Source organism: Lupinus angustifolius, chromosome LG10 (genome assembly GCF_001865875.1).
Source record: "Lupinus angustifolius cultivar Tanjil chromosome LG10, LupAngTanjil_v1.0, whole genome shotgun sequence".
NCBI lineage: Eukaryota > Viridiplantae > Streptophyta > Magnoliopsida > Fabales > Fabaceae > Lupinus > Lupinus angustifolius.
The window spans coordinates 216,814-234,347 of NC_032018.1; the positions used below are offsets into that span (position 1 = coordinate 216,814).

General features: G+C 32.3%; 5 protein-coding genes and 1 long non-coding RNA gene across 6 annotated transcripts; 3 read left to right on the top strand and 3 right to left on the bottom strand.

The window, feature by feature from the left end:
- Window positions 49-1,324, top strand: LOC109358091 (protein DETOXIFICATION 40-like). Its single transcript, XM_019602166.1, has 4 exons — window positions 49-301; window positions 419-537; window positions 914-1,000; window positions 1,107-1,324. The coding sequence occupies exons 1-4, from the start codon at window positions 136-138 to the stop codon at window positions 1,170-1,172; spliced, it is 438 nt and encodes a 145-aa protein (XP_019457711.1). The 5' UTR covers window positions 49-135; the 3' UTR covers window positions 1,173-1,324.
- LOC109357770 (APO protein 4, mitochondrial-like) lies at window positions 1,594-3,805 on the bottom strand. The gene is made up of 3 exons (XM_019601812.1): window positions 3,716-3,805; window positions 3,407-3,638; window positions 1,594-2,633 (listed from the first exon to the last, which is right to left on the bottom strand). Exons 2-3 carry the CDS (start codon window positions 3,625-3,627, stop codon window positions 1,886-1,888), a joined length of 969 nt encoding a protein of 322 aa, XP_019457357.1. The 5' UTR covers window positions 3,628-3,638; window positions 3,716-3,805; the 3' UTR covers window positions 1,594-1,885.
- Window positions 4,203-5,398, top strand: LOC109357723. The gene is made up of 2 exons (XR_002108885.1): window positions 4,203-4,288; window positions 4,518-5,398. It is a non-coding gene; the product is annotated as an uncharacterized LOC109357723 (long non-coding RNA).
- Window positions 8,459-10,190, bottom strand: LOC109357896 (syntaxin-132-like; the record flags this gene model as incomplete). Its single annotated transcript, XM_019601952.1, has 5 exons — window positions 8,459-8,853; window positions 8,960-9,025; window positions 9,126-9,206; window positions 9,937-10,014; window positions 10,104-10,190. Coding segments are annotated over 5 exons (486 nt in total), but the record flags the coding sequence as incomplete, so codon positions are not given.
- On the bottom strand, window positions 11,352-15,335 carry LOC109358608 (syntaxin-132-like). The gene is made up of 13 exons (XM_019602935.1): window positions 15,089-15,335; window positions 14,414-14,530; window positions 14,129-14,185; window positions 14,000-14,048; window positions 13,615-13,703; window positions 13,442-13,515; window positions 13,308-13,350; window positions 13,161-13,221; window positions 12,997-13,022; window positions 12,830-12,907; window positions 12,019-12,099; window positions 11,853-11,918; window positions 11,352-11,746 (listed from the first exon to the last, which is right to left on the bottom strand). The coding sequence occupies exons 1-13, from the start codon at window positions 15,104-15,106 to the stop codon at window positions 11,573-11,575; spliced, it is 933 nt and encodes a 310-aa protein (XP_019458480.1). The 5' UTR covers window positions 15,107-15,335; the 3' UTR covers window positions 11,352-11,572.
- Window positions 16,183-16,775, top strand: LOC109358610. The gene is made up of 2 exons (XM_019602938.1): window positions 16,183-16,355; window positions 16,454-16,775. The coding sequence occupies exons 1-2, from the start codon at window positions 16,239-16,241 to the stop codon at window positions 16,610-16,612; spliced, it is 276 nt and encodes a 91-aa protein (XP_019458483.1). The 5' UTR covers window positions 16,183-16,238; the 3' UTR covers window positions 16,613-16,775.

Here is a 17,534-nt window from a genome sequence, read left to right on the forward strand (position 1 = left end):
TATGTATGAGTGTATTTAATTTGATTGCAAGTTATGATAATAATGAACAAGTTTTGATGCAGTGTGAGAGTGAGCAATGAACTAGGAGCAAGGAATCCAAGATCAGCCTCATTTTCAGTGGTGGTGGTGACTGCGATGTCTTTCATCATATCAGTTATTGCAGCAGTAGTGGTTCTTGCATTAAGAGATGTCATTAGTTATGTCTTCACAGAAGGTGAAGAAGTTGCTGCAGCTGTCTCAGATCTATGTCCATTGTTAGCACTTTCTCTTGTCCTAAATGGCATTCAACCTGTCTTATCTGGTAATTATTTAGTATACCCATTTTTTATTCTTGTCTAAAGTTTAACATAGAGTAATAACATGTTTAATTTGTTGACATGTGAAATTAATGGATGCAATATATAACATGTGAATGAAGGGGTGGCTGTTGGTTGTGGATGGCAAAGTTTCGTAGCTTATGTAAATGTAGCTTGTTATTATGGAGTTGGCATACCATTGGGTGCGGTTCTCGGCTTTTATTTCAAGTTTGGTGCTAAGGTAAGTTCAATTCAGTTACTTTAAGTCATATTTGTATACATAGTTTTACCTACAGTTGGTTGTAGTAGTGGAATTAAACTACTACACATAACCATCATTTTCTACTTTTAGTTTCATAACTGTGTTGATATATATGATATTGCATGAAAGAAAAATATAGCTTGTTATTTCTTCAAGTGTATTTAGTTCATATAACCTGTTTTCATTGTTGCAGTAGTTTTATAAATTAAAAACATTCTAAATATTCAAACGTATATATGTTAATTATTTCATATGCTTTTTATATTATTGATTTTTAGATATACTAAAAATGTATATTTTTCTAAAAACAAATATATCATATTTTTAGTGAGAGTGATATATGTTATTTTTGTAGGGAATATGGCTGGGAATGTTAGGTGGCACAACTATGCAAACGATTATTCTAATATGGGTCACATTCCGAACAGATTGGAATAAAGAGGTAAAAAGAGCATCTATGCAATAATAATAATAATTGTTTTCCATGATAACATCCGTAGAAAACGAAGTTAAATGTTATGGTCTGATGAAAATATTGTTGATTGTAGGTAGAAGAAGCAGGTAAGAGGTTGAAGGAATGGGAGAACATGAAGGAGCCACTTCTTCTAAACTAAACAATTGAATCACTTCATTCATTTAAGTGAACATCAAGACTTTAACCATCTTTATTCTTAAAAAATAAAATTCAAAGCAGCAATTTTAGTGTTCACTGTATTACTATTATAAATGTTGACTTTATTTATTTGATCAAATGATCCTATGATTCATATATATTGTTATTTTACTTCACTGATTTTAACACCTAGTCCATGTGCAAATTCTATATTCTTCAAGGAAAAAGAAAATACATATTTATTTAACCATTCCCTGTGGCTCTAAGTGTGTAAACAACGTTACCAACCACATTCTCCATGAACTTGTTACCAACTAATTTAAAGAATTGCTACTTAAATGATTCTACACTATACCAATAAAAATTTGCAACTACTTGAGTAGTTGAGTTATCTGCTTTTTATTTCACCAACTATGCTATTCACTATTTAAAGGCAATAAAAACAAGGATTATTACATTACAATTGGGCGATAATAAATATAAAAAACTAACAATAACCAAATCATTATGTTTCTTGTCTCAGATTCACTCACAATTTAAGCATTTGACATTCATAATGATCATCTGCAAATAAAAGCTAGCAGCATACCTATTAAAATTTGCGACGAGAGTAATGACATATCAGGTTATCTCACAAACTGTCCTTGATTGAGCTCCAGATTCTAATCAACCCATCAACTCAATTTACCACTTTTCTTTCAAAACTTTGTTTCTCTAATGCTCCTGCCAAATTTTATTATTGACAGGAGTAGACAAACCTTGCACTTTCATCATACAATTATACTTTACAGGCACAATAGCACCAGCTTTAGTGCACAGATCCAATACAGCTGGAACACGCCCGTAAAAATCTCTCATTTCATTCACAAGCACAGGAGGATCTTGTGGCCTCCGTCTCCATACAATCTTTGGAGGTACTAAATCATCGACATTAGCTTTCATCCAAAAGTGAGCTCCTTTCCAACTCTCGTGCTTAAACATGCCACAGAGCTTAGCTTTGTGTCCAGATGGCCCAACATGAACCTCAGAACAATATTTACAAACTTTTACTGGATAAACCAACAACAACTTCTGCACCCCAGACCTAAGAGCCTCCCAAGCGTTGAATGTTTTATTTGCTATGAAGGCAAGATCTTTGGGTGACAAAGATTCAGTTCCATGGACACTGTTATCGGCAGCCTCTAAATTCGTACTACTTGAGTTAAGGTTTTCATCATGGGGATCAGCCCCTGCTTGCCAGCATAGCTCAACAACAGCAGAGATGCGATCACAGTCAAACCGTTGATTGTGTGTAATAACATGTTGGAACATGTTGTGTAGGTGATATGTTTCAACAGGAACAAGTATATCATTCAAACCACCTTTGACCCATTCATGAACCCGGTTCTTTGCACGACGCCTGTAACCCCAGCAAGTCTGAATTAAATGCCCCTGCTCACCAATACATATTTCTGGACAGAACCTGTAAATGTGTAATACAAACAGATAAGAAGATTTGTTTTCAAGAACTTAAATTTACAACAATCAGAAGATAACAAATCCAAGTAAGATAAATATTACTTTAACAATCATACTAGCTCAAACTTTGCACATTAAAATGATTCTTGATCGTGATTAAAAGGCAATAACTCCAAAGGATCAAAGGCTGGAAAGATATTTGAAAAAATATCTTTATCATTTTACCAAGTCATGATTTATTATCAATTATAGGCACAAGTACCAAGTATAAATGTTTGCTCGTTAATATTACAACAGGCTTATATTCTCAGTCTTCTGTTCTTTCTGAAACCAAACGAAGAAAACCTCAGCCTTGTTTCCCCTCCATCCCTTTTTGTACCTCAATGGGCACTTGAATAAAAAGAAATCCCAATATCTTCATGTGTGACTAGAAGTAGAACTACTAACAAGACTACAACTTTATATCATGTCAATGAAGAAAGAGCAGCCTAATGCAAAATGTAAAATAACCACACCAAATTTAGAGCAACAATACCAAATACAACAACTAGTTTATTTTACCAATATCTACTCATGCTCTAAGGGGATGGGAATGAACCCTTTCATGTTTTCTTTTCATGTGAAGGGAGAGAGATTGACACAAATTCATTAGTGTGAAACGACTTTTGTGTCCTCATTCTAATAGTATATGATGTTGAAGCAGAAGAAGCTGGTCCTAATGCAAATTTAAAAATCACAAGTACCACTACTAATAGATTTAAATTTTATATAAATTACTTGCAAGCCATGATGGGAATGTAGTTGAGGAGGGTAGAAACGCCATTGATATGAGCATTCCTAGCGAGGAGAACCTCCTTTGCAACGGGGACCATGGAGCGAACGGGGTAAGCGTGTGCCCGTTTTTCGATTCGGTCGAGAATCATGGGTCGGAGCTTCCTCAGGTCCACTTTGGTGCCGTAGAAACGACGAAGGCATAACAATGTCTTTATCAAAGCCATGAATGAAATATCTGCAAAGACAGCCACAGTGGCATTTTATCGAACACTTGGAAATCATAAAAGAAAATGGAATAAGAAATAAGATTACCTCTTATATCAGAATTGGAGAGTTTTGAAGTCAGTGTCTGAGGAAGATGATGCAAGTGTTTAGTCACATTCAATTTTTTTTTTTTTACTTTTTAGTTTAAGTGATTGAGTCATTATAATTTTAAAATAATTGATTTTTATCCCATTTGTCATGTATTCTTATAGTTGTTGGCATGACTAATTATAATATCCACTTATTATTACTTAATTTCAAATTCGAGAGTCTTTTCAACGGACGTTAGTTCAAATAGTACTTATTTGATTATTCTTAACAACTATTTAAGTCCAAGTCTCATAAATGAAAAAAAAATAGTACTTATTTGATTAGTCTTGATGTTATTATCTCCTGTATATGTTGGGGAACAAAACAAATGCGTAGTTTTTTGTGTAACATTATTTCTTTTACTACTTGTGATTTGTGAATAACAAAATCCATTTATTAAAATAAGCTTAAATCGTCTATTTTCATTACAACACAGTATTAGATTTTGATCCAATATCACTGTCTCTCTCTCTCTGCTCATTCGCTATGAAAGATACCAACTTTGATATTTCTAACCTTTTCATTTTCAAGGTACAAACTTCCATTTTCTCTCTCACTTTCAATCCTTTCAAATTTCTCTCTCTTATCACCACTGCTTCTATTTAGATCTTTATTTTATTTTTTTGTTTAGATTATATAACTGTGTTCCTTGTTTGGCCTGTTAACAATTGGATTCTACTTCTCTTACTTATTTTTTGTTTAATTGATATCGACAGATAAATCTAACAACATGTTATTAATATCCTGTTTGGTTGTTCAGGAAATTAGATAATTAGTGAATGAAGGTCAAAATTTGTGCTTTTTCTGTTTTCCTCCTTTGGCTTTTCATTATTTTCATATTATAAAAATAAGATTTCATATATGTGAATCAATTTTCTAAGAATTCTATATATCCCAAAAAAAATGAAGAAAAAAGTTGTAACAGCTCAAGGTTTATAGAGAACCAAAAGCATGGATTTTTAGATGTTTATGTTTGTTCTAACTATGCTGGTGGTATAGTGAATTAGAGTTTTCAGGTTCTGAATATTGAATTTTTATTGCCCCTTTGTTCATTTAAGGTGCAGTAACTAGAGAGATGTTGTTAATATACGGTTTGGTTGCTCTAGAAATTGGTAAAAAGAAAGTTCTTAGAGCTCTAGACCAAAAGCATTGATTTTAGATATTCAAGTTTTTTTTGCTAATTGCTAGATTTTTTCAGATGCTGGATGTTAAATTTTTATTGCCCCTTGTGTGTTATCACGCGGAATGTTCAATATTTGTGATGTTACTTACAATTGAATCAAATGTTAGATATTGGTTTGGTTGCTTTTTGCCTGCTGTTTTCGTATGATTGTATGAAGTTGTTTGCCCACTTAAAATGGTTTATCTTTCAGAATTTAGCCCATAGCAGACAAAATTGTTGTAATCTGCTTTACATGGTTTTTATGGTGTTAATACTCGTGCTTCTGTCATGAAACAATGTTTTGCATGATGTTCATCTATTCTGGTTTAATCAATGTTACAGTAGCAAATCTAAAAGTATGAACTGCGTACTAGTGCCAAAATAAGTCTAATGAGTCAAAACTAGGAAGAAGACCCCACAATGCCAAGAAATACGAAAACTTCTTGGGATAAAAATGGCCGAAATTCGTTGATCTGGATTGATTTGAGTAACAAAAGTTGTTGAAGTTGTGATATACAACAGCATATTATACTGTTTACCTGCTTCACTGTCTTTGCTTTAATTCTGATAGTAAGAACTAAGAAGTGTTAAGCCCCTAGCTACTGCTTTCTGCATTTTCAGCTTCTACTCTCTGTAATTGGAGCTTGCTCCTTATCATTTCCACTATCTTCCCATTGTTAATACCAGAAACTTTTCCATGTGGCTTTGGAGTCATTGTCAGAGAAAGAATAATTGCAAGTGAAATATGTTACTAGTATAGCTAGAAGCATTATTCAAAAGGTATGACTGAACTTCAATTCTCCAACCTCCTCTTCCATGCAAGCACAGGTTTTCATGACAGTATAAAAGAAATAGCCAGTATGAGAGTTGGGGTTCGTCTTCCCCGAAAGTTCAGGTTTGGCCTTGTCTCCAATCTAGGTTATGTTCAAGCCTATGAAGTGAGCATAGAATTTGAAAGATAAAACTGTTTTCTCTAACACCATAACTTGTTAGAAGCAACATGAAAGTGCAGGTAAGTTCATAGGCAATGGTATAACCTATGAACTTTTGGGACATGTTTGCATTCTCAAGGTTTCTTCTTTTCATTCAATAAATAAATATCTGATAGAAAACAATGTTACAGCAATGTATGTATACCCAAATGCATTAGCCCTTCTCTGGTTTTCCTGAATTCATATCAACCATTCGCACACATAGAAATGAAATAATGCTATTGACACCCTTTCACACACACACACACATCACCTCACATCATAACAAATTGTGAGGAGATGTGTGTCTCATTAGCATCATTTCTAACAGAAAACCTTTGATAAAAAGCTTGCAAGTATAGGACAATCCATGGATTGCAAAAGTCCATTTTCTTTTCACGGTTCAACTATAACAACAATCAAGCCTTTCATGGTTCAAAGAGGGGGGGCAATAATCAATATCTTATGATGCATTAACCGTACATATATTTATGAAAGGCCAAAAAAAAAAACCAAAGTCATACCATGTAACAAACAGATTATATGTGGAATGTTAAGGTTTCTCTTTGATATGTAAATTGTTACTTTACTCTTCTGGTCATTTACCATTGTTCCATGGTTTCAAAATTGAGAGTACTACAATGATGGCAATGATCAAGAGCAATATGATGGAAATCATCATGCATTTCCTTGACTTCTTTTGCAAACTCTTGGCAGTTTGGAGAGCATCTTTTCCCAATCTCACATGATCTGTTGCGTTTGTCACCTGTTCATTACAAAAATAACATTCCAAGACAAAATCATTAGTCTAATCTGGTATAAACTTACCTTTTATTTCAACTATCATGTTTGCAATTGTTTACACAACTATACTCAGTAATGCTATAAGCACAATTTATGACAGTGATAGCCAGTTAAAGACCACAGAAGTTCATCATTTTTTAATCTAGCATGATAAGCTATTATCCTAAAGATTGCAGGAGGATATGCAAGAAAGTCAACATCTATATGACAATGATTTTTGTCTGTGGAATATCTAGATTATGTTGTAGAAGCAGTATAAACAACCACAACTAGAAGAAAATTAGAATGCATAGTAAATTACAATGACTATGTGAAATTACACACATAATACTCATCTTTTTTGCACATGTACAAACTACACCTAAATTATATGCATCCATTATATTTAGTACCCTTATCAGGAATGTGAGTGTAACTACACTAACTTTTCATTAAAGAAGGTAAATGTAATGTTTTAAAGAGGAGGGGTGATAGTGTATAATTAAACTAAATCTAAACAGATTGTCAGTATAAATTTTATACTAATCTTTAACCTTCCTTGCATTCAACCACAGTTTCAAGTATGAAAACTTTGTGTCGTGTGAAGATACTTAACTTTTTAAAAGCCAAAATTATACCACCATCCTATAGATTTTGTTTAATAGCACTTAGTACCTTGTATAGAAAATTCTGACCTTTATGAGTAAAACGTCAATAATACTTCAGATTGCAAAAAAAATCAATTTGACTTCAGAATTTGCATATTGGTATTAATTTCAAGAGACCAAATTGGGTAATAATGTATAAAATCAGGAATCAAATTGATATTTTATATTCTCATAGGCTAAAATAAATTATTGTGTCAAACTCAAGGACCAAATTCACATTTTTCTCAGTGAATATTAGATGTAATTAGAACCTAAACCAGGAGGAAGTTAAGTCATAGTAATTAAAGCTGAGTCTAATAACAACCTAATAATCCTAAAATAACAAGAGTAATCATGTAATTAAATCAAAACAATTTGGAAAATGTATCTTCCTACCTTTTCAAGCTGTTTTGCACTATTCAACCTATGCCTTGGTCATAAACCTTTCCCAAACAAAATAAGAAGTCATATCTTGTTTGTAGAACTAAAGAATGAATACATAATTTGGTGTAGGGAAAAATGTCCTTCAAGTTATTGCTAAATGTATTCTCAATTTAATCATAAGTTTCAAATGTCAGTAAGATGATCCTAGCTAAATTTGACTGATATTTGAGACTTTGGAAGACTACTAATTTTTTTTCATTTTTTTAAATACTAAATTTGTCTTCATGCTTCAATTTAAGTATTTTTGTTAACTACTACACATGAATATTTGGAACAACGACAAACAAACTTTTATCTCATTAGATAAAATCGATTATATAGATAAAACGATATTATAATATTCTATATAAATATTGACAAAACTTTATTTATCATTTGGAACTACATAAAGTTATAAAAAAAATAGAGACTAAAACTTATCGAAGTCCTTGTGGAAGTAAAACAGTATTTTTTTTTAGTAGTTGACCTGAAGAACAATATAGTAGAAAGTGAATCTTCAGTCTCCAAGTCCTTAATAGATGATCTCATTTATATTAATTACTCATCACTAAGCTCACATCTATAATACAAAGGTTATGTAAATTAAGAACGTTATATAGGGAACTTTCTTTCTTAGAAAAAAAATGGTAATACAAGATTACCAAGTAGCAAATGGAAGGAAAAGCAGAACGTAACAAGAAAATTTGATAGACCCTGATAAACTTTAGGAATGCTACAAAAGAATATGATTATCATATAGTGTGACACAACAATTTTATAGTAAGTCAGAAATCAATCACACTGAACAAATCAAGCATCAAACAAAATAAAAATCACACACTGACATGTTCATCCGATACACATGCAAATGGTTTTCGCAACCGACTCGATGACTATATATATATATATATAGACAAGGGACAAAGGGCAAGAGACTCAAGCACCCTTGCTACTCTTCCAAGGTTTGAGAACACCAACAACTATGACTGCTACTATTATCAACAGTATAATGATGGCAATGCACATCCATTTTCGAGAATTCTTCTGAAGTTTCTTAGCACTTTGAAGCGCAGATGTCCCTCTCTGGACATGATCGACTGCGTTGTTGACCTGAACAAGTCTCTCTCATTAACATGGATTGAAGAACTAAATGTTCCCTGCATTCTATATACGAACATACAAACAGAAAATCAAGGGGGCAAGACTGCGAACAAACCTGACTTTCGATGTTGTCTAAAATTTCTCCTTGAGCATCAACTAAGACTGCCATGTCAAGGTAAATCTGAGAGATAAAATATTATTAGATCACATGTATTGATTATTTTTAACATCGTCATCAAGTAAGTTAAATATTTAAAACTATGATCTTTATGCAAGTAAACCTGATGTAAATCAAGAAGCTTTTTCTCAATTTCTTTCACAGCATCGTGTCTCTCCTGAATTTCTTCAACTGTGCTTACAACCTGCAACAACACAGATTTTCCGAATGAAACTTTTACTTTGGCAAGTAAATGAAAAATCATTACTATGGACAAACGTTTAATCCTGCATAATAGCTTTCACTCTTCCTCCTACTAAGCAAAATCTTGAAAAAGGCATAAGATACTCCTTGATGATGTCAAACCACACCCTTCCCCATTGCATTCATGTAAACATCACACTACTTAATACCTACCGCTATTAAGATTTTGATGTGAAAATGAAAAACAAAAAAATAAAACTGCATTGAGCCATGAATTAAGTTCGGATGTCACTACACCCAGTGTCAGATCTTGGACAGCAACAATTGGGGAGTCACTGAGCACTAACTAAAATGATTTGCGCAAAATTTATAATTGATCATACATGATTTTATGGAAGTTTAAAATATATCGATGCGAAATAACAACAATATATACATATGAAAGTAGTTCCTATTTGAATATTTAAAATCAGTGGAGCCAAGATAAAATATTTGTTTGCCTATAGACACTTTTATAAGTTGAACAAATTATATATAAAAATACTGAAATGATTTATTTTGGGGGAGCCATAGCTCCTACCTGTCCTCACTAAATTCCGCCACTTACTACACATGCCCCTTAGGAAAAATAGGGAAAGTGTAAGAAACAGATAGACAGAAAAGATGGCATAATGCCTTGTTAATTTCCCAAATTGAAAATAAGTTCATATGAAGAATCATAAACCAAGTACCTGTCCTCTGCCTGCTTCTAGAATTGCCTGCTGAAAGATTTGTTCCCCGTTTCCTGTCTCTATCAGGTGATCGATTGTCTAACACGATCATTAAAGAGCCAATTAGAACAAAATTCATATAAAGTGGATATCTGATCTCAAGTCACAAATAGATAAGTCAAACCCACCTCATCATCTGGCCTAGTTCCCGTGACTGTCCAATTAAACCATACGATCACAAAGTGAAAAACATGAGAACATGATGGACATATAATTTACAATAAATAGATTTATTTTATTTTTAAAGAATATAATGAGCATCAAAGTTTATCAAAGGGCTGAATGTTTTTATGAGTAAAACGTCAATAATACTTCAGATTGCAAAAAAAATCAATTTGACTTCAGAATTTGCATATTGGTATTAATTTCAAGAGACCAAATTGGGTAATAATGTATAAAATCAGGAATCAAATTGATATTTTATATTCTCATAGGCTAAAATAAATTATTGTGTCAAACTCAAGGACCAAATTCACATTTTTCTCAGTGAATATTAGATGTAATTAGAACCTAAACCAGGAGGAAGTTAAGTCATAGTAATTAAAGCTGAGTCTAATAACAACCTAATAATCCTAAAATAACAAGAGTAATCATGTAATTAAATCAAAACAATTTGGAAAATGTATCTTCCTACCTTTTCAAGCTGTTTTGCACTATTCAACCTATGCCTTGGTCATAAACCTTTCCCAAACAAAATAAGAAGTCATATCTTGTTTGTAGAACTAAAGAATGAATACATAATTTGGTGTAGGGAAAAATGTCCTTCAAGTTATTGCTAAATGTATTCTCAATTTAATCATAAGTTTCAAATGTCAGTAAGATGATCCTAGCTAAATTTGACTGATATTTGAGACTTTGGAAGACTACTAATTTTTTTTCATTTTTTTAAATACTAAATTTGTCTTCATGCTTCAATTTAAGTATTTTTGTTAACTACTACACATGAATATTTGGAACAACGACAAACAAACTTTTATCTCATTAGATAAAATCGATTATATAGATAAAACGATATTATAATATTCTATATAAATATTGACAAAACTTTATTTATCATTTGGAACTACATAAAGTTATAAAAAAAATAGAGACTAAAACTTATCGAAGTCCTTGTGGAAGTAAAACAGTATTTTTTTTTAGTAGTTGACCTGAAGAACAATATAGTAGAAAGTGAATCTTCAGTCTCCAAGTCCTTAATAGATGATCTCATTTATATTAATTACTCATCACTAAGCTCACATCTATAATACAAAGGTTATGTAAATTAAGAACGTTATATAGGGAACTTTCTTTCTTAGAAAAAAAATGGTAATACAAGATTACCAAGTAGCAAATGGAAGGAAAAGCAGAACGTAACAAGAAAATTTGATAGACCCTGATAAACTTTAGGAATGCTACAAAAGAATATGATTATCATATAGTGTGACACAACAATTTTATAGTAAGTCAGAAATCAATCACACTGAACAAATCAAGCATCAAACAAAATAAAAATCACACACTGACATGTTCATCCGATACACATGCAAATGGTTTTCGCAACCGACTCGATGACTATATATATATATATATAGACAAGGGACAAAGGGCAAGAGACTCAAGCACCCTTGCTACTCTTCCAAGGTTTGAGAACACCAACAACTATGACTGCTACTATTATCAACAGTATAATGATGGCAATGCACATCCATTTTCGAGAATTCTTCTGAAGTTTCTTAGCACTTTGAAGCGCAGATGTCCCTCTCTGGACATGATCGACTGCGTTGTTGACCTGAACAAGTCTCTCTCATTAACATGGATTGAAGAACTAAATGTTCCCTGCATTCTATATACGAACATACAAACAGAAAATCAAGGGGGCAAGACTGCGAACAAACCTGACTTTCGATGTTGTCTAAAATTTCTCCTTGAGCATCAACTAAGACTGCCATGTCAAGGTAAATCTGAGAGATAAAATATTATTAGATCACATGTATTGATTATTTTTAACATCGTCATCAAGTAAGTTAAATATTTAAAACTATGATCTTTATGCAAGTAAACCTGATGTAAATCAAGAAGCTTTTTCTCAATTTCTTTCACAGCATCGTGTCTCTCCTGAATTTCTTCAACTGTGCTTACAACCTGCAACAACACAGATTTTCCGAATGAAACTTTTACTTTGGCAAGTAAATGAAAAATCATTACTATGGACAAACGTTTAATCCTGCATAATAGCTTTCACTCTTCCTCCTACTAAGCAAAATCTTGAAAAAGGCATAAGATACTCCTTGATGATGTCAAACCACACCCTTCCCCATTGCATTCATGTAAACATCACACTACTTAATACCTACCGCTATTAAGATTTTGATGTGAAAATGAAAAACAAAAAAATAAAACTGCATTGAGCCATGAATTAAGTTCGGATGTCACTACACCCAGTGTCAGATCTTGGACAGCAACAATTGGGGAGTCACTGAGCACTAACTAAAATGATTTGCGCAAAATTTATAATTGATCATACATGATTTTATGGAAGTTTAAAATATATCGATGCGAAATAACAACAATATATACATATGAAAGTAGTTCCTATTTGAATATTTAAAATCAGTGGAGCCAAGATAAAATATTTGTTTGCCTATAGACACTTTTATAAGTTGAACAAATTATATATAAAAATACTGAAATGATTTATTTTGGGGGAGCCATAGCTCCTACCTGTCCTCACTAAATTCCGCCACTTACTACACATGCCCCTTAGGAAAAATAGGGAAAGTGTAAGAAACAGATAGACAGAAAAGATGGCATAATGCCTTGTTAATTTCCCAAATTGAAAATAAGTTCATATGAAGAATCATAAACCAAGTACCTGTCCTCTGCCTGCTTCTAGAATTGCCTGCTGAAAGATTTGTTCCCCGTTTCCTGTCTCTATCAGGTGATCGATTGTCTAACACGATCATTAAAGAGCCAATTAGAACAAAATTCATATAAAGTGGATATCTGATCTCAAGTCACAAATAGATAAGTCAAACCCACCTCATCATCTGGCCTAGTTCCCGTGACTGTCCAATTAAACCATACGATCACAAAGTGAAAAACATGAGAACATGATGGACATATAATTTACAATAAATAGATTTATTTTATTTTTAAAGAATATAATGAGCATCAAAGTTTATCAAAGGGCTGAATGTTCAAACCTGTAATAACTCTTCTCTCCACAACTTCACGATATTCATCTTGTATTCTTTGTCTAAGAGTCTAAAACATAACACATTGAATACAAAATAGACTTCAAACTTGGAAAGGCAGCTTCTGGTGTTAGTAGTAATAAAAATTAAACATACCTGAAACTCTGTCATGAGATCCTTAAACTTTTTAGTCAAGGCACTGCGGTATCAAGGAAAAGTACATATTTCAGCTCTCTAGGTTGTTTTATATAGTTTGGTAATAAAGATATGTACTACCGACTCCAACTTACTTTGTCATATTCATCCTTGCTCGGTCAATCCCCGTTCCCTTCTCATAACCAGGCTTTTGTCTATTATTAAGATTCTGCACAAAACAAGTTCCGTCTAAATAATCTTCATGTGTTCAAATTTTCATAACAAACTAACAGTGTACTAAAATAATACGCAGCCAGTATCTTAGTACATCTTTGCTTATAGCTTCTATTCTTGTTTTGACACCATATGCAATCTTTCCAACTTCATCAATATCTTTCTCCATCCTCTTCTTGATGGCTGAAAATGATGTTACATGTATGTTAAATTTTACTCAGCCATAATGTTACAATGGAAAAGGAAATCTATTAACAAATAATGTTAACTTGAAACATATATATTTATTTAACTCGTCCGTGTTGTCAGCAAGATAATTGTCATGTGTCATGCTAGAAGCTTAGAACTACTTGACACACCAAAATTAATCTGTGGTATACTGGTATTGATATCAGCAAAATCTTATGAGTTATGGCTTATGACCCAATTTGAACCAGATGCTTACACTTGAAAATAACAAACATTGCATTGTAATATACCTTTCATGGCAGATGCTTTTGTAACAGCTTTTGATTCCTCGTTAGCCTCCTGAAAAATGTCCGATTACTAACAGTTATAAATGACACCTTGCCACCAAAAAGTGTTAAATGATGAATAAGATGGATTACCTTTAGCTTTTGAAGTAGCAGAGAGAGCTTATCAATTTGTTTATCAGCCTCGTGGATCTGATAACAAAATAAATAATATTAGTAAACAGTATATTCAATCGATGTATCAGCTTGAAGAAAAAGTTGATTATCAACAGATGAACCTTTTGGTTTTACTACCTCTTTAGACTAACAACAACTTTTATCCTATAGAAATAATACCTACAGGACTAAAAGCTACAAACGTCTAAGGCCAAATTCATAATTTGAATCATCAAAAGATTAAATAGCATGCACATTGTTAACCTGCTTATTAAAAGCTTCCATTCCCATATCAGAGTTGCTTCTTGGAACTTGCAAACCCATTTCAATATCAGATTGTCTAGAATGCTGGCCATTATTAGCCTCACTAACAAATGAATCCTGCAAGAAAAAAAAATCAATTTTAAAAAACTGAACAATCCACACACACAAAAGTTATCCTTAGTCTAAAAGACAACAACATGAAACTCGATCCGAGTCAAATTAACAGTAATTAAACAGCATACACACACAAATCAGAATAACTCCAAACAACCAAAAGATGAGTTAATTGCCAGTGTCATTCATCTTTTGGGGGAAACGTGACTAAGAAGCATAGCATAGTATAGCAGTGAACACAACCACTACAAATCTAAATGGGGATCAACTATGATCTGAGTTAAAGCAAAACACAACCTTCACCAAAATTCCCACTACAAACAGCAATATGAACCGAATATTAAGTCTTAGAATATCAAAGATTGAAGATTACAAATTCGAATCATATAAAACCAGGCTCAAATTAGGAACTTTATAATTGACAATAACAAAAAAAACATATCCACACTATCCATCGAACCTGACAGTAAAAATAGAAACTTTAGTAGGAAAAGCGAAATACCCAGTTATCAAAATTGAATTTTAACATAAAAAAAAGAGGGATCGAAGGTATCAACTTACAGTAAGAAGGTCGTTCATATTGAAGGATCAAATTAGAGAATGAGAGATAGAGAAAGAATTAAGGAATGTTGGAAAACAAAGAGAGAGGGAGAGAGAGAGAGAGTGAAAGGGAGAAAATAGTAATTATTATTGTCTCTGTCGTTGGCCGGCAAAACCACAGCGAGGCAAAGCAAACCCACCAACTAAAACAATGCCTTCTTTCTCTTCTTTTCCCAAATATTTCTTACAACACATATTTTCATTTCACAAGCATTGTCTAATATTTTTTTAATACATTTATTTATCTAATATTTTAGTTTCACCTATATATTTATCTACCTATATCTATTTGTGGATTTAGGACTTACATAACAATAATTTGCAATAAATCTAGTATCGTTAAATTGAAGTAGACTACTAATAAGGCGTTGGTTTATGAACAATACTTGTTGGAATGAATATCCACAAATATTAAAAGAGATTAATTTCTTATACTTGTAGAAAGATATCATTAACAGTACTAAAAAAATTCATATAAACTAGTTAGTCAACCCAATAACAAAACATATAATGAAATTTGAATTCCCCTTCTATTTGACCATGAACCAACTTACTTATCATTATGTTTAACGTTGTAATATTTTATTAGTGAGTTATTATGTTATGTCCTAAGGTAATATAGTTTAATTAATTAATTTTAAACAAATGCGTCAAGTGTCTACTTTTATTGTAATCAAAGTATAAGAATTTCATCTAAAAAAAACTGAAGTATAAGAATGCTAGATGGTGTATTTTACTTATTTCAGACATTTGGTTGTTGTAAAATATTTATTATTGTTTCTTAATTAAGAATTTGTGTGATAGTAATGTTTTGAAATTGAAGTGTAAAATGATAAAATCATGTTAGTTAGTATTATAAAAAATCTATAATTTGTTTTATCTAAAATTGATTTAATTGGTCTAATCTCTTATCTCACTATGAACCTAATAACGTATTGGAGACAATGATTAGTTGAAAATTAATAATTTAATATGAATGAGATTAGTGATTTATATTTATATAATATTGGGCTTTGGGAATGTGTTTGGTATTTGATCCAGCCCAAAGAAGAGAGATAGAAAAGAGAGAGAGAGAGAAGGAAGTGAAAGTAGGTAAAGAGAATAGAGAAGGATGAGTAGTGAAGGAAGGGCGGTGCCACGAAGAGAGTCACCATGGGGAATAACAGGTGATAATCATCCTGAACCCAAAGCTCATCGTTGCAATGATCGTCTTGAAGATATTATCCATGTATCTTTCCTCAACCCCTTTTCTTTTTATTCTTTTTCTTTCTTCTCTCTATCAATCTCAATCTCAATCTCAATCTCAATTTTACTCTTAATAAATAGGCTTGCTTTGAGGGAAATCCATTCAAGACTGTTCCAGGACCTTTCAAGCTCTTTTGGAAATGCATGCGTTCTAAACCCGGCGAGGAACCAACCGATCCGTTTTTCTATCTCGATTTGGAGCCTCTAAGGACAGAGGTCAACCCAAACAAACCTCAATAGTGTCGCTTCACAACAATTTCAGTTATCATTTCCTTTCTGCTATCAACTTTTCCCTATTTATATCAACATTATATGTAATTAACTTTACTAGACATCCTATGCATTTTAGATCTGCTCTTTTCATCTCTCTCAATAAAGAATTAAGATTGAGTTAGTTGTGACATTTTTTATATATTCAAAAGTTTGTGATCTGAAAACATGGACGATAGACTATGATTGATTCTATTTTCTTATTTCTTTCAAGTAAAAACAACCTTATAATCTTGCATTCTGTGATCTGAATTGTAAATGTTTGTTTTGAGAATAAACACTTGGAGTGCAATGCACAAGTATTTTAGCCAAAGTAAAACGCATTAAGGAAAACAACAAAAATATGCTCAGAATGTCCAAGCACTACAATTGTAAATTTGTAAGCAAAACATAAATTTCATCGTACAGTGAAAAAAATACCAGTTAAGACCATTGACATTGATGTGATTGCGACTAGGACTGGAAACAAGTCTGACAGAGTTGAATCAGAGTTCAGTTTGGTTCAGCTCAATAGTAACGTTGTAGTTAGGTATTGAGAGAAAATATCCACCACCCACTTGTCTGAAAAGCCTGGTTTGGCTAATGGTTTTCGCATTCTCTGAAATTTTCTCCTTCATGATTTCATTTCATCGGGCTCCAACATTTGAAACCATCTCATATTCTTTATTGTTCAGAACTAATCATTGGCATATGGTTGATATAGATACTTTCAAAATTGACCTAACATGATATAAGGGGAAGAGAGATTAATTGTCCCAAAAGAAACTTTTTTTTCTTTTTATTTCTATCTAATCAAATCATACCAATTAATATAATTATGTTTTTATGATTTTTTTATTTAATTGAAGACATATGATCTCGATTCTATAAAAGGGTTTCTATACATACTTTA

Bases quoted from the DNA above. Each gene is read 5' to 3' on its own strand.
- LOC109357770 (XM_019601812.1), bottom strand. From the start codon at position 3,627: ATGGCTTTGATAAAGACATTGTTATGCCTTCGTCGTTTCTACGGCACC. The intron at 2,634-3,406 runs GTAATTTATATA...ACACATTTACAG, and splicing joins ATTCCCATCATGGCTTGCAA to GTTCTGTCCAGAAATATGTA.
- LOC109358091 (XM_019602166.1), top strand. From the start codon at position 136: ATGTCTTTCATCATATCAGTTATTGCAGCAGTAGTGGTTCTTGCATTA. The intron at 302-418 runs GTAATTATTTAG...ATGTGAATGAAG, and splicing joins CATTCAACCTGTCTTATCTG to GGGTGGCTGTTGGTTGTGGA. The intron at 538-913 runs GTAAGTTCAATT...TTATTTTTGTAG, and splicing joins ATTTCAAGTTTGGTGCTAAG to GGAATATGGCTGGGAATGTT.
- LOC109358608 (XM_019602935.1), bottom strand. The intron at 14,186-14,413 runs GTTAACAATGTG...TTTTGTTATCAG, and splicing joins TGGAAGCTTTTAATAAGCAG to ATCCACGAGGCTGATAAACA. The intron at 13,704-13,999 runs GTATATTACAAT...CATCATTTTCAG, and splicing joins AAAAGCATCTGCCATGAAAG to CCATCAAGAAGAGGATGGAG.
- LOC109358610 (XM_019602938.1), top strand. From the start codon at position 16,239: ATGAGTAGTGAAGGAAGGGCGGTGCCACGAAGAGAGTCACCATGGGGA. The intron at 16,356-16,453 runs GTATCTTTCCTC...CTTAATAAATAG, and splicing joins GTCTTGAAGATATTATCCAT to GCTTGCTTTGAGGGAAATCC.